Source organism: Anolis sagrei, chromosome 1, assembly GCF_037176765.1.
Source record: "Anolis sagrei isolate rAnoSag1 chromosome 1, rAnoSag1.mat, whole genome shotgun sequence".
Classification (NCBI taxonomy): Eukaryota; Metazoa; Chordata; class Lepidosauria; order Squamata; family Dactyloidae; genus Anolis; species Anolis sagrei.
In genome coordinates, this window is record NC_090021.1 from 307,237,441 (window position 1) to 307,253,406 (window position 15,966).

At 41.0% G+C, this 15,966-nt stretch overlaps 1 protein-coding gene across 3 annotated transcripts in view; it reads left to right on the forward strand.

Moving 5' to 3' along the window:
- The first annotated feature begins 4,205 nt into the window (after nucleotides 1-4,205).
- The window catches only part of ADCK1 (aarF domain containing kinase 1), a 167,190-nt gene continuing 155,429 nt past the window's right edge, over nucleotides 4,206-15,966 (forward strand). For all 3 annotated transcript variants that reach the window (XM_060757733.2, XM_060757740.2, XM_060757745.2), the window contains exons 1-3: nucleotides 4,206-4,461; nucleotides 12,312-12,460; nucleotides 13,320-13,403. In XM_060757733.2, coding sequence (XP_060613716.2) covers nucleotides 12,323-12,460; nucleotides 13,320-13,403 — 222 coding nt within the window. In that variant the 5' untranslated portion in view covers nucleotides 4,206-4,461; nucleotides 12,312-12,322. The remainder of the gene's footprint in view (nucleotides 4,462-12,311; nucleotides 12,461-13,319; nucleotides 13,404-15,966) is intronic.

Here is a 15,966-nt window from a genome sequence, read left to right on the forward strand (position 1 = left end):
GGCTTTCGCACCTGCAAATGTTTTCCCTTGTCATCAACACTTCCATTGTTCCTAATGAGCCCATTTATCCTTGATTATTGACAGTGGTGGCAGAGAAGATTTTGGAAATATCACAGCTTATTGAGAATGTTGATACTTGATAACAGGTCTTGAATATAATATAGTTTATGTGAGAAACTAATCAGGGTCACAAGCATTATGTAAGAAAGACTTATTGTTACATGACTTCAAGCCATTTCCGATTTATGGTGACCCTAAAATTACTGGTTTTTTATTGCAATATTTATTCTGAAAGGGTTTGCTGTTTTTTTGTTTTTGTCTTTGGAGTGAGAATGTGACTTGCCCAAAGTCACCCATTGGATTTCCATAGCTGAGCGAGAATTCGAATTCAGGTCTCGAGTCATACTCCAACACTCAAACCGCTACACTATGCTGGCTAATGGAGCTCAGTGGCCAAAATTGTCTGTCTTTGTGACCTGAATCTTGTTTGCATCATAGATTCATTGTGTATAATGGGAAGGATATCATAGAATTATATCCACCATTCCAGGAGTCTAGCTATGACCCTACAACGTTCCATGGATAGGGGTTTGTAGCTTAGGGAGGAGCCTTTAACGTTTAAAGTGGATTCATTTTCTAGTTTGATGACGTCTTTTGACACTACTAACTTCCATAGCTCAATGCTATGGAATCCTGGAGTTTGAAGTTCTATCTATAGGGTCTTAAGCAGCCATGGGCAAACTTTGGCCCTCCAGGTCGACTTCATAATAATAATAATAATAATCACCATCATCATCACCATCATCATCATCTTTATTTATATCCTGCCCCCTCTTTCTGGAATACAATAAATACAATAAATAATATAACATAGACAATAATTACATATCAATTAAATACATAATTAAGAAAATAAATAATTATTTATCAATTAGTAAAAACAACGTAACACAATGCTGTAAATGTAAATAGATAAACAATTTAAAAGACAATAAGGCCCTCTTAACAGCCAGTAAGCTGGCTGGGATTTCTGGGAGTTGATTTCTGGGAGGGCCAAAGTTTGCCCATACCTGTTTTTTAGCCTTTTCTGCCAAAGAGTGTTATTGCCTCACCAAACAAGCACTGGGATTGTGGTGCAGCTGGCTGAGTGTCAGCTGCATTAAGATCACTCTGGCCAAAAGGTCATGAGTTCGAAGCCAGCCCGGGTTGGAGTGGGTTTCCAACTAATTGTGTGTAGCCTGTTGTCGACCTTTGCAACCCGAAAGACAATTGCATCTGTCAAGTAAGAAAATTAGGTACCACCTTAAAAGTGTGGGGAGGCTAAATTAACTAATTTATGAGGCCATAAAGAAGACTCCAGCAAAGCATTCCAGCGGGGAAGCATGTGGGGAATGCGGAAGCACTTCATCAGCGTCGCAGATGGACGATGAAAGCGACAGCTCCCCTGGCGGCCAGAAAAAGTTAAATAGCCTCTGTGTATGTCTATATGTTTGTCAAAAATTGAATGTTTGCCATATATGTGTACACTGTAATCCGCTCTGAGTCCCCTGTGGGGTGAGAATATAAAGCAGTAAATAAATAAATAAACTACAACTCCCATCATTCAATTGCATTGAGCCCTGGCAGTCAAAATCCCCATATTCTATAGCACTGAGCTATGGCAGTGAAAATGATGCAATAATTCTATAATGTAGATTCGTCCATGGGTTCTCAAGGCCAGATCACAATCATAAGAGACTAGTGCTCATAAAAATACCTGAATTTGTTGACAGTTCTTTTCTGTCTTCCAAGGCCTTCCTGGGTTGGATTGCCCTGTATATTACACTGGCTTTTATCTGTTACTACTTCTAATCACAACACAGGCCTACACTTGCTTACATAAAAGCAAGCCCTGTCATTAAATGCAGCAAGGTTTTCTTCTATTCAGAAATTTTAAGCCTGAATTTCTAGGGGAAATACTGCAAGAAAACAAGATCATCAGTAGCTGGAATTGTTATCTATTTATCTAATTAAGGTAAAGGTTTCCTCTTGATATTAAGTCTAGTTATGCCCGACTCTGGGGGATGGTGCTCATCTCCATTTCTAAGCCGAAGAGCTGGCATTGTCCATAGACACCTCCAAGGTTATGTGGTCAGGATGACTGCATGGAGCGCCGATACATTCTTGCCGGAGTGGTACCTATTGATCTACTCACATTTGCATGTTTTCGAACTGCTAGATTGGCAGAAGCTGGGACTAACTGCGGGAGCTCACCCGCTCACCCAGATTTGAACCGCCGATCTTTTGATCAGCAAGTTCAGCAGCTCAGTGGTTTAACTTGCTTTGCCGTCAGGGGCTCCTATTTATCTAATTACGTGTGTGTGTGTGTGTGTGTGTGTGTATGTATATATATAGATAGATAGATATAGTGTTTGTGTCTATATATGGATGGTGCTTGGTTGGTTTGTACCACAAAGGCTCTTACATGGCTTGATAGATTTGGACCAAATGTGGCACACATACCCTGCACTATCCAACTTAAATTAATTGAGGGGTTTTTGAAGTGAAAGCACCACCCCTTTTTGGTCCAGAATAGAGGGAAAGAAAGGGAATAAAGCAGATTGCCTATGGCTTGGCAAAGTGTATTTTAGGGGAAAGAAGGAGGGAGGAGGGAAGGGAAAAAGGCAAAAAAAAAAAAAGGAAGAAAGAAAGGGTAAGGAAGAAAGAAAAAGGAGGGAGGGAAAGAAAAGAGGAAAAAGAATGAAGGGCGGGAGGAAAGAAGGAGAAACAGGAAGGGGAAGGAGGGAAGAAATAAAAATAAGGGAAGATCAAGGAAAGGAGTTGAGGAAAGGAAAGGAGAAAGACATGAGAGGGGAGAAAAGAAGGGAAAAAAGGGAAAAGGAAGGGAAAGAAAAAAGGGAGGGAGGGAGGAAAGAAAGAGAAAGAAAGGGAATAATAAAAGAGAAAGAAGGAAGGTAAGAAAGAAAAAGAAGGGAAGATTAAAAAAGGAAGGGAAGAAGAAATAATGAGGAGGAAAGAGAAAGGAAAGAATAGTTATAAGGGGAGGAAAGAAAAAAAGAAGGGAAAGGGGAGGGAAAAAAGAAAAAGAAGGATGAAGGAAGAGGAGAAGAAACAAAGAGGAGGAAAGCAGAAGGAAAGGGGAAAGAAAGAAAAAAGGAAGGGAAAATGGAGGGAAGAAAGAAAAAGAAGGGAAGATGAAGGGGGGAAAGAAAGACAGAGGAGTAAAGAGAAAGGAAAGAGGAAAGATATAAGGGGAGGAAAGATAAAAGGAAGGGAAGGGAGGGAAGAAAGAAAAAGGGAAAATGAAGGAAGGAAGGAAGGAAGGAAGGAAGGAAGGAAGGAAGGGGGAAAGAAAGAGGAGGAAAGAGAACCGAAAGGGGAAACATATAAGGAGAGGAGAGATGAAAGGAAATGGGGGAAGAAAGAACAAGAAGGGAAGATTAAGGAAGAAAGGGGGAAGTAAGAGAGAGGAGGAAAGTGAAAGGAAGGGGGAAAGATAAGGAGAGGAAAGAAAAAAGGAAGGGAAAAGGGAGGGATGAAAAAAAGAAGGGAAGCTGAAGGAAGAAAGGAGGAAAGATGAAAGTCGGGAAGGAAGACGAAGAAGGAAAGAAAGGGAGAAGGGATAAAGGGAGGGAAGGAGAGAAGAAAGAAAAATGATGGAAGAGAAAGAAAGGAGGAATGGAAGAAAAAAAAGGAAAAACATAGGAGGGGAGAATTAGAAAGAAGGTAGAAGGAAAGGAAGAAAGAAAAAATGGAAAGGAAAAGGGAGGGAAGAAAAAGAAGAGAAGATAAAGGAAGGAAGGGGGGAAGAAAGAAATGAGGAAAGGGGGTTAAGTTATGAAAGGTGAAAGGAAGAAGAAGGAAAGGGAGAAGGGACGAAGGGAGGAAAGGAGAGAAGAAAGAAAAATGATGGAAGAGAAAGAAAGGAAGGATGGATGGAAGAAAGAAAAGGGAAAAAATAGGAGGAGAAGAAAGAAGATAGAAGGAAAGAAAGAAAAAGAAGGGAAAGAAAGATAAAGGGGAATGGTGTAGGAGGGAAATGGAGGAAGGAAAGAAAGAGCCACAAAGAAAAGGCATACCAGGACAATGCCGGGTAGATGCACTACTGATGCAATATACAATTGAGTGCAGAAGCAGTCCGTCCTGTTCCTTTCCCAACCCACGCCTTGCAAAGCCCCAGAGTTTCCGAGGCGCGCCTCTTTCAAAGCAGGAACTAAGCCCAGGGGGGCGCAAGGTGCCGGGGTGCCGCCCTCCCTGTCCTCGCCAATGGGAAGGTCCAGGGCGCCGCAGCTGTAGTTCTTCGGAAGTCATTGTCCTTGCGGGCGCTAAGCCCTGGATCCCGCGGGAAAACTACAAGCCCCGGCGTCCCTTGCGGGAGGAGATCCATCCTACGTGCCGGGAGGAGGGGGGACAGGCTGTTCCATTCCGCCACATAAAACTGCCGCGGTGCCCGAGGAGCCGGTAAGTGCGGCGGACGAAGCGGAGAGAGAGAGACATAGAATGGAGAAGGAAGAGGGCGCGGGAGGGGCTGCAAATGCCCCCCAAAGGGAAGGATTTCAGGAGAGGGAATAAGAGATACGAGGGTTCTAAAGGCCCCGCTCGTGGAAGGGGTTGCAACCCGGTTATACAAGTCATTGAGGAGATCTGTCTGTCTATCTATCTAATCTTGGCACAAGAGGAGCCCCATGACCACCTGAACATACTGCAAGGGTTTGTAGGGATTGACCTTGGTTTTGGGAGTTGTAGTTCACCTGCATCAGAAAAGCACTCAACCCAGCTGATGTCAGATCTGGACCAAATTAGGCACACAGACCCAACATGGCCAACTGTGCATACAAGCAGGGTTTGCAGGTGATTGGCCTGGGGATCTGGGAGTTGTAGTTCTCCCATATCCAGAGAGAACTAAACCCAGCTGATGTCAGATCTGGACCAAACTAGGCACACAGACCCAACATGGCCAACTGTGCATACAGGCAGGGTTGGGGGTGATTGCTCTGGGGATCTGGGAGTTGTAGTTCACCTGCATCCAACAAGCATTGAACCCAGCTGACATCGGATCTGGACCAAACTAGGCAGGCAGACCCAACATGGCCAACTGTGCATACAGGCAGGGTTTGGGGGTGATTGCCCTGGGGATCTGGGAGTTGTAGTTCTCCCTCATCCAGAGAGCACGAAACCTAGCTGACAACGGATCTGGACCAAACTTGGCGCACAGACCCAACATGGCTAACTGTGCATGCAGGCAGGGTTTGGGGGTGATTGCCCTGGGGATCTGGGAGTTGTAGTTCTCCCTCATCCAGAGAGCATGAAACCTAGCTGACAACGGATCTGGACCAGACTTGACACACAAACCCAACATGGCCAATTGTGCATACATTCAGGGTTTGCAGGTGATTGCCCTGGGGATCTGGGAGTTGTAATTCTCTCGTATCCAGAGAGCACTAAACCCAGCTGACAATCGGTCTGGACCAAGCTAGTCACACAGACCCAACATGGCCAACTGTGCATACATTCAGGGTTTGCAGGTGCTTGCCCTGGGGATCTGGGAATTGTAGTTCTCCTATATCCAGAGAGCATTAAACCCAGCTGACAACTGATCTTGACCAAACTTGGAGCACAGACCTAACATGGCCAACTGTGCATAAAGCAGGGCTTCAGGGTGATTGCCCTGGGAATCTGAGAGTTGTAGTTCATCCTTATCCAGAGAGCACTGAACCCAGTCAACAACGGATCCAGATAAGTGATATAAGATTACCCAACATCCCAAAACAAACAATGCCTTCTTTTTGACCTGAGCACCTCCTGTTACTCAAACTTGTGTGTGTGTGTGTATCCTTCTTCCTTGATATTATAATTTGGTTTCCTTTCACCACCAGTTTCTTTTTAAAAATCATCTTCTGTAAGGATCACCTGTCTTTGAACCCAATCTGCATCTTCATGCCTTTTACAGATGCGTCCACATTGTGGAATTAATGCAGTTTGATATTACTTTATCTTCCTTGGCTCAATGCTATGGCATCCTGGGAATTGTGGTTCACTTTTTGTGTGTGTCAGGAACTGCTAGTTCACTGAGGCATCAGGACTTTTTGGCAGAGACAGGTAAAGACCTTGTAGAACTACCACTCCCAGGATGCCCTAGCATTGAGGGCTGGCAGTGAAAGAGATGTCAAATTGCATTAATTCTACTGTGTTTGTGTACACAAAATGTCACTTTGCCATTCACCAAATTCAATTATAGCACTATTTAGTTTTCCTGTGTCCACCCTTCGAAATTCTGGAGCTTGTAGTTTGGTGATGTGCTATAGCTCTGTGGCAGAGGGTCCTATGGAATCCCTCAAATGTAAGGATTCTATAGGCTGGGGTCACAGCAATTAAACTGGGATCATAATATTATAGTTCTGTAGTGTGAAAGAGTCATCATCATCATAATTTGTACTTCACTTTCCTCTCTGGATCGAGATCCAAAGCAACTAGCAAATTAAAAACAATACAATTAAAATTGGAAAAATGAAATAGAAAGAAAAATAGAATTATTAAATCAAATCAGTTGAAAAACAAATGTTAAGCTATAAGATGTTAAAAATTCCCCTGTTCTATATCCACTCTTGTACCCTATCAAATTTCTCATATATTTGCAATAAAAATCATATGGAAAAAACAACAAATTAGTAAAAATGTTAAAATAATAATAGTAGTAGTAGAATCATAGAATGAGTTGGAGGAGACCTCATGAACCATCCAGTACATGTACAAAATTATTAAAATATTGTACAAAATGACCTTCAGGCTATGTGTATGCATATATAAACATAAACAAATTTTGTGTTTGGACATGGATCCCATATCCAAAATGCTGAATTTGCTGACCAGAAGGTCGGCAGTTCAAATCCAGGGAGCGGGATGAGCTCCTGCTGTTAGACCCAGCTTCTGCCAACCTAGCAAAATTTTGTATACATTGAACCATCAGAAAGCCAACCAAGTGAACAATTTTGGAATTTGGAGTAATTTAGATTCCAGAACTTTGGATACAGAATACTCAACCTATATTCATTTTACTTATATCACACCTTTCTTCTAATATCTCTTTTGACATTATTAAAAACATCCACCACAGATACACAAAAAACAAGTTATTATATCAAAGCACGAGGCCTGGTGGCGGAGCGAGTTAAACCGCTGAGCTGCTGAACTTGCTGACTGAAAGGTTGGAGGTTCGAATTTGGGGGAGTGAGGTGAGCTCCTGCTGTTAGCCCCAGCCTCTGCCAACCTATCAGTTCAAAAACATGGAAATGTGAGTAGATCAATCGGTACTACTTCTGCAGGAAAGTAATGGCACTCTATGCAGTCAAGCTGGCCACATGACCTTGAGGTGTCTGTGGACAACGCTGGCTCTTCGACTTAGAAATGGAGATGAGCACCAATCCCCAAGAGTTGGACACAACTAGACTTAATGTCAAGAGGAAACCTTTACCTTTTTATTAAAGTGTAGTTAACCAGATTACGATGTTTAAATGGCTGCTGAGTTTTACAAAAATGAAAGCCACTTAAAAACAGTTTTGTCAGCAGGGAACAAACGTGAAGTCAATTTCAGATGATTGTTCTTTTAGCGGAAAGAGATTCATGACCAAAAAAAAAATGTTCTTAGCATTCAATGTTTCATCCATTCTTCGCAGAGAATAATTGTAGGATATTGACATTCTTGATATTAAATGCACAAGGTAGAGTAATTTGAACACTTTTTCTCTCAAACATGTTTTCATGCATGGAGTGGAAAGCTCAAGATCTCAATGAACCACAATAAACAAAATGGGTTTGCACCCAAAGCTGAGATGAACCCAGGGAGTGCTATGGTTTTAATTGGAAAAAGTCTTAAATAACAAAAAGTTTTACGAGAGACATGATAGGATTTTGCTGGGAATCGGCAAAATGCTCAGATTTCCAGCAGAATCCTATCATGTCGAGCCAACATGGTTAGTACTTGGGTGGGAGATTGCTAATGAATACCAGATGCTATAGGCTATACAGTAGACTCTTAGTTAACCAGCACCCACAGGGATTGGTAGGTGCCAAGTAAATGCAGTAAATGCAGTTTCTGGTAGCTTGGGAGTTACTATTATAAACACACCAAGCGAATACTATACCCCATATATATATACAATACCATACCATAAATTCTGTATTGACGTGATATTAACATTGAAATACAGTAATTAAAAGAAAATTAAGACAAAGACAAACTTAACGTAACACAAAGCTGTATTATAAAAAACAGCTTCATGAATGCAGTATGCATTAAAAAAATTGGGGGGGGGGGAGTTGCCGGTTGCTTGAAAATTCTGGTTAACTGAATGTCTGCTGTATTGCTCTGGGCTGTATTTCAGAGGAGGGTAATGGCGAACCGCCTTGGAGTATTCCTTGACTAAGAAAACCCTATGAAATGTATAAGTTCACAGGTGACCTGAAGGCACAGAAACCCATGCAAGCTACATCAACTGATGTTATTCCAGTTGTGCCCGTACCTTGAGAAGCCAGACTTGGCCATGGTGGCCCACGCAATTGTTACATTCCGTATAGAGTACTGCAAAACACTCTACGTGGGGTTGCCTTTGAAGACTGTTCGGAAGCTTCAAGTGATCCAATGGACGGCAGCCAGATTCCTCACCGGAACGGCATGCTGAGAGCACATAACTCCCCTGTTACGTCAGCTCCACTGGCTGCCTGTCTGCTACCGAACACAATGCAAGGTGTTGGCTTTAGCATATAAAGTCCAAAAGGGTTTCTGGCCCACTTATCTGCCCGAACGTATCTCTCTCTATGAACCTTCTTGGAGATTAAGATCATCTGGGGAAGTCCTGCTCTCGGTCCCATCTCCTTCGCAGGTGTTGTTGGTGCGGATGAGGGACAGGACCTTCTCAATGGTGGCCCTTCAGCTATGGAACTCGCTCCCCAGAAAAATCAGGTCAGCCCCCTCCATCCTGACCTTCAGGAACCAAGTAAAAACATAGCTGTGGGACCAAGCCTTTGGCCAGCAGTTCAGTGCAATAAGTGAAGTAGAATTATGTGCAATAACACCAGGACAGATTTGACTATGTCCTCGGATTACGTGATTTTAAAAATATGTTTTTAATGTTTGTTTTTAATTTTTGCTTTTAATGTACATGTTTAATTTCTATTGTCTGTTGAGGATATTGAATTGCTTCTTATTGTAAGGCCACTCTGAGTCCCCTTCAGGGTTGAAAAGGGCGGATATAAATATAGTAAATAAATAAATAGTAAATAAATAGATATAAGTAAGACTGTAGTTTTGATCGCACAAGGTTTCATTATTGGAGTTCACTGCCTCAGAACACTTCCAACATCCATAGTTTTGCCTTCTTTAAATTTAGAGCTAGACCTGAAAAATGTGTTTTGTTGTTCTTCAGAAGGTAACCAGGATTATTATGTTTGTCCTCAGAAATTAATTTTAATTAAGTGTAGTTTGATGGTTCATTAAAATAGTTCTGTTTTTCCCTAACTGTAATTAGTATTTGCAAGCATAGATTTGCTGCTCGTAATGACTGACTGGCCCTTAGCCCAGTGATTCTCAAGCTTCCTAATGCCACGACCGCTTAATACAGTTCCTCATGTTGTGGTCACCCCCAACCATAAAATTATTTTTGTTGCTACTTCATAACTGTCATTTTGCTACTGTTATGGATCGTAATGTAAATATCTGATATGCAGGATGTATTTTCATTCACTGGACCACATTTGGCACAAACATTCGAATACTGGTGGGGTTGGGATGTGTGTGTGATTTTGTCATTTGGAAGTTGCAGTTGCTGGGATGTACAGTTCACTTACAATCAAAGAGCCCCATGAACCCCACCAATGATAGAATTGGACCAAACTTCCCACAGAGAACCCCCATGACCAACAGAAAATACTGGAGGGATTTGGGAGGAATTGACAGTGATTTAGGGGAGATGTAGTTCATCTACATCCAGAGAGCACTGTGAACCCAAACAATGATGGATGCTGCTGGGCCACTGTCATGTGGGCCCTTTTTCCTCTGCCTTGAAGGGACTCGCTGGTGCGAGCCTCCCTCCAGTCTTACATGCTCTCTCTCACTCTGTGCATGTGCACCATACTGCTTAATTATACTTTAGAATATGTATGCAGAAACGGAATTTGGAAGGGATGCTTTCTGGATTGCTCCTAACATCTGAAAAATCCTAAAGAATAACTTTTCTACACTCTTTATGTAAAGCATTGGTTGCACCTATCTGCATGTCTTTTCCCCCTTTGATTAAAGAATCGTTTCTCTGCGCAGAGAAGCATCATGTGATATTGAAAATACAATAGAATTTACATTTATCAGAGACAGAAGATTTCTTATTGGTAGTTTTTGGAGAGCACGAGAAGGCTGCTATTGCATTCATGTCATGCATGTAGACTTATCATAAGCTGGTTGGTTACTATGGGTCTAGATAGGCCTTTAGACTGATCTGTTATAAATGGCTCTACTTATGTCCAATTAAAAAGATATGGTAATAGTTTTAATCATCCGTGCGCCTTTGCAAGAAGGATCTGTTATTTCTTTTCTCTACCATTACACAATTTAAGCTGCAGATAAATTGCGCAATCATGACTGTGTCTGAAGTATTATTGCTAGATTTATAGGATTTAATTGAGTCCAAATAACTGCATATGCCACACTGTGGAAAGTGGGGTTGGAAGAATCCTGTGCATCTCGTGATTCAAGGATGTAGAGTGTCAGTTGTTCCAGGGTGCAAAAGACTTATTGCCGCCTAAGAGTCTTATAATGGGGTGCAGATATATCAGCACTGAGATCCCAAGCATATTTTGTGATACTAGGCTCAACTGAATTCACCAGGACTTCTGGCATTAGACGCCTATTGCGTGACTGATGGGCGTTTACCATTCCTCCCATTAATATTATGTCAACTCATTTACATGCCAGTAATACACCAGTGCCTTACAGTAAAGCTCTGAGGCATTCATTCTAACTTCTTTTTTCCTTTTATATTTTCACAAAATCCCTTTTGAAGACTTCTACTGTTTGAAGGCTTAGGCCCTCCAGATGTTTGGACTTCAACTTGCAAAAAAATCGATCTGTCATGACCAATGGTCGTGGATATGATAATATTATTCTCTCTGAAGGGCTACTCAAGTTCAGTTTAAAGTCTGATTCAAAGATAAAGAGCCATAAGAAGTGAGATAAATTTGAGCAATGCTAAAGGTATTATTACAATGTGGAATGTAGAGTTTGTCTTGTGTACAACATTCCTCCACATGCATATCTTATCACCTTGATAGTGGACTAAGCAGATACACAAGCTGGAAGCTTCTGCACTGTAATGGGATTATTGTATTTCTCTTAAAACCAGAGAAATGATTTCAAAATCAATATGCAAATTTGCATATGCATATTTTATGAAAACCCTTTTTTGCTCTCATTTAAGCTATAAAAGGTAAAAGTTTCCCTTTGACATTAAGTCTAGTTGCGTCTGACTTTGGGGGTGGTGCTCATCTCCATTTCTAAGCCGAAGAGCCGGTGTAGTCTGTAGACACCTCCAAGGTCATGTTGCCAGCATGACTGCATGGTGCACCGTTACCTTCCTGCCAAAGTGGTACCTATTGATCTACTCACATTTGCATGTTTTTGAACTGCTAGTTTGGCGGAATCTGGGGTTAACAGTGGGAACTCATCCCGCTCCTTGGATTCGAACTGCCAACCTTTCAGTCAGCAAGTTCAGCAGTTCAGCGGTTTAATCCACTGTGTCACCAGGGGCCCACAAAACTGAAAACTGAATTATTGTGTTATACAGTGATGCATGTCTAAAAAGTGTGTCACCAACATGAAATGTTTGGAAAGCTCTGCTATACAGTATCCTTTCTATTTCTAGTATTGGTTTTGCTTTGCAATTTATTTGGTTGGGAACAATTAACGGTGGATTAGTTGTGCTGATTTTACACAGGAGACAAAAGTAGATAGATGAGCAGGCCAGATTTTATCCCAGGAGCTGGAGATCTTTAGCATGCCAGATACTTTTGCACTCCAGCTCTCATCATCTGTTTGCATTGGCCATGCTGGCTGGGGCTAATGGGAGATTAATGCCAAAAACATCGGGAAATGAAAGGACCTCCATTCATGGGTTTCTGCTTTTTGAATCATTTGTGGCCCTTGTGTTGCAGGTCATACATTCCCTATTTTAAACATTGAGATGCATTGCAGAATCGTTTTAGAATATCACTCCTGTTTTCACTTTTCTTCTCCATGTAATGACGCCTACTTTATTTCTGTACAGTGTTGGCTGCTATGGCCAGAAGGGCTTTAAAACTTGCATCACTTGCCACAGTAGCAGCTGCCGCCACCACTGGTTTCTATCTGTACAGCAAAAAGCAACTGGATCCCAATGATTTTGGTGTTGTTCGAGTAGGCAGAGCCGTTGCCACAGTAAGTTTCAACCTGGTCATTTCTGTGCTTTGCTCCCTGGGGTTCAGATGAACTAACTTTAAAAAAAATGTTGCTCTACAGGCCCGCTTTATTAACAGGTTGCGATTTGAGGCTTTATGTTTGCTTCCTCAATATATTTTGGGCCAAACTTCACTTTGGAAGCTTGTATTTAACATAGCCCACTATCAAAGGTTTTGATAGAAAGGTAAATATATGAATTAGGATACACATGGAGCTTGGAGACTTGAATATGATTTTAGGTAGATATGAGAACTTTCGTTTTTTATTTGTTCAGTCACTTCCAACTCTTCGTGACCTCATGGACCAGGCCACGCCAGAGTTCTCTATCGGCTGTGGCCACCCTCATCTCCTTCAAGGTCAAGCCAGTCACTTCAAGGGTACCATCCATCCATCTTGCCCTTGCTTGGCTCCTCTTCCTTTTTTCCTTCCATTTTCCCCAGCATAATTGTCTTCTCTAAGCTTTCCTGTCTTCTCATGATGTGGCCAAAGTACTTCATCTTTGCCTCTTAATATCCTTCCCTCCAATGAGCAGTCAGACATTATTTCCTGGAGTATGGACTGGTTTGATCTTCTTGTGGTCCAAGGCACTCAGAACTTTTCTCCAGCACCAGAGTTCAAAAGCATCTATCTTCCTTTGCTCCGCCTTCCTTATGGTCCAGCTCTCACATCCATAAGTTACTACGGAGAATACCATTGCTTTAACTATATGCTTTAACAATATGGGAACTATTGATAGTTGAATTGAGAAGTCAGATGTCAAATCCTTTATCATAAAAAGTGAGGATCACTAGGGAAGATGATATGTTGTTCATAATTTTGTTTCTGGATTGTATTGCAGACAGCAGTTATCACCTTTGACTACCTCACTTCTCTACGGAGTGTTCCACGTGGGACAGAAGAGTATGAACATGTCAAATCACAGGTAAACTAATAACAGTAGGGTGAAAGTACCAACATGGCCACTAACTTCTTTCCAGTTCAAGAAATATATTTATCAAATTCTGGGGAAAATCTTATGGGAGGAACTTTTATGAAATAGTGAAGCCAACTGCTGATTTTGCAGCCAAGCATCTGGAGAAGATGTGGATTTGAGCCTATTATTACTTTTACGGAAGTTTACCCCAGTCGCAAATGGTGCACACAGCCAGACTTTCAGCAGCTGCAGATTTGGGAATGCAAACTGACTGCGACAGCAGTGAGAATTTTGATTTTGCTGTCTATAAGACAGCAGTGGTAGGCTGGAACGGATGTATGCGTGAAAGCTGGAATGGGCATGAAAACAAGGAATGCTGTTTGAATTCCTGTCCTTGGAGAAATGAAATGCAGAAATTAGACATTTCTAATTTTTAGTTGTTTCATTGTTGTTGAGTGGTGCGACTCAAAATAGCATCTGATATAGGACAATAAACAGGATAGTGATTGCAGTATTTCTGATTGTGTTGGTTCGTTCCAGAGCTTGAAAGTAACACATTATAAATATGTCATGTTTGTAGCCTAGGGCATCACAATTTTGTACATAAATGTAAAATACACATAGAAATCAGATTACAGAATTAACTCAGTATATCATTTACATTTGCCAAGCAGAAACCAATTTATAAAGTAACTAACATTACTAAAACAACTAAATTGAAATGTATGATAAACTTTCCCTTCTACTACTAAAATAGATTAAGCCCCATCCAGCTTAAAGCATACATTTATGACTCTGTGCCTTCGAATTTCTTATCAACTTATGGAGAACCCATTAATGTTACAGGGTTTTCTAGACACAAAGGCTTAGAAAGAAAAGGCAACATTCTTTTTGCCCTGCTAATTTTTTTGGTGCTTATTTTTGTTCTTATTTTTTGTTTCTCAGTCAGAGCAAATTTTGCAACCTGCATAGTAGTATTGATGTCCTGTAACAATATACAAATTTATTTATTTGTTTATTTAAAAGTTTTATATACCGGCCTTCTCACCTCTCTTGAGGGACTCAGACTGGTTTCCAACCATAATATCACATACAATCAATAAAACATCATAATTCATATTACAGTAAAACATTAAAACAGCAATTACAATCAATAACTACAATGGTCAGTCGTCAGACTAAAAATGTTCTCATTGGGAAATTCTTTGCTCAACAGCAAAGAATATAGGAATGGAATTTATAGTTTAGGGACTTATGCAATAGGAATATTAAAAAATACTGACGAATACCCTCAATTTTACCCGAGTTACAAATAAAAAGACTTTGGTCTGATGGAAAATTATTAAACACCCTATCCAAAAAAGCAGTAGGTAGTTATTGAAATTGCAGCACTTTATGGAAGTGTGATATATAGTTCTAAACCAAATGTCATTTTTATACATCAAAGTCAAAGTATGTTTGGTTGTTTTTCCATTTGTACCACAAAGGCTGATGCTAGGTTAAGTCTCCTTCTTTGATGTCACTAGGACTATAGACTATAGTGTCACTCTATTTTAGATGATTGGTGATGGTGACGATAATGATGACTAGTACTAGTAGTACTTCTATGATGCATCTAATAACTAGTATGTCTAAAACCTGGAAAGTAATAATTCTATTTATTTATAGGTGTTTATAGGTGTTTCTATACTGTAAAACCAGGGTGGTTTTACAAATTTTAGTAAAACAGGCAAAAACAAACTCAGATACGAACAAGTGTGTAATAGTAATTGTAATTCAAGATCTTGCTGCCTATCTTGTATCCATGTAAATCAGATTAAAAACAGATAGCAGCAATAAAAATGAAACTAAGGCATGTTGGAAAAATGGATCTTGGAAAAGTTACTTTATTGGACTATAGCTCCAGACTGTCATTGGCCAGCCTCTATTCTGGGCTTGTGAGGGTCTGCGATTGCGTAGCAGGTTAAACTGCCAAGTTGCAGAACTTGCTGATCAGAAGGTTGATGGTTTGAATTTGCAGGTGGGGTGACCACCCGTTGTTAGCCCCAGCTTCTGCCAACCTAGCAGTTTGAAAACATGCAAATGTGAGTAGATCAATAGGTACCACTTCTGTGGAAAGGCAATGGTGCTCCTTGCAGTCATGCTGGCCACATGACCTTGGAGGTGTGTATGGACAACGCTGGTTCTTCGGCTTAGAAATGGAGATGAGCACCACCCCCAGAGTCAGACTCAACTAGACTTAATGTCAAGGGGAAATCTTTATTTTTACTATTCTGGGCTTGTAGATTCCATGGTGTTCCAGAATAGCAATCTATGCCTCTGGGTTAGTAGTACAAGTTAGGACAGATGAGAACTGGAGGATGGATCATGAGATAGTCTGGTTTGCTGGGATATTCCCGAAGCCCATTAAATGTGCCTTTGGAGGTAATAGACATTTTTCAAAAATGCTAATTGCTGTTGCAGAGCATTTGGTGTGATTGAGAAAGAGAAAGGGAAGGGATGAGGATTTTGAAGATTGTTGCAAATGAGAAGAAGGTCTTTAACTTGTCCGGATCTTCTGCAGTTCTGGCTA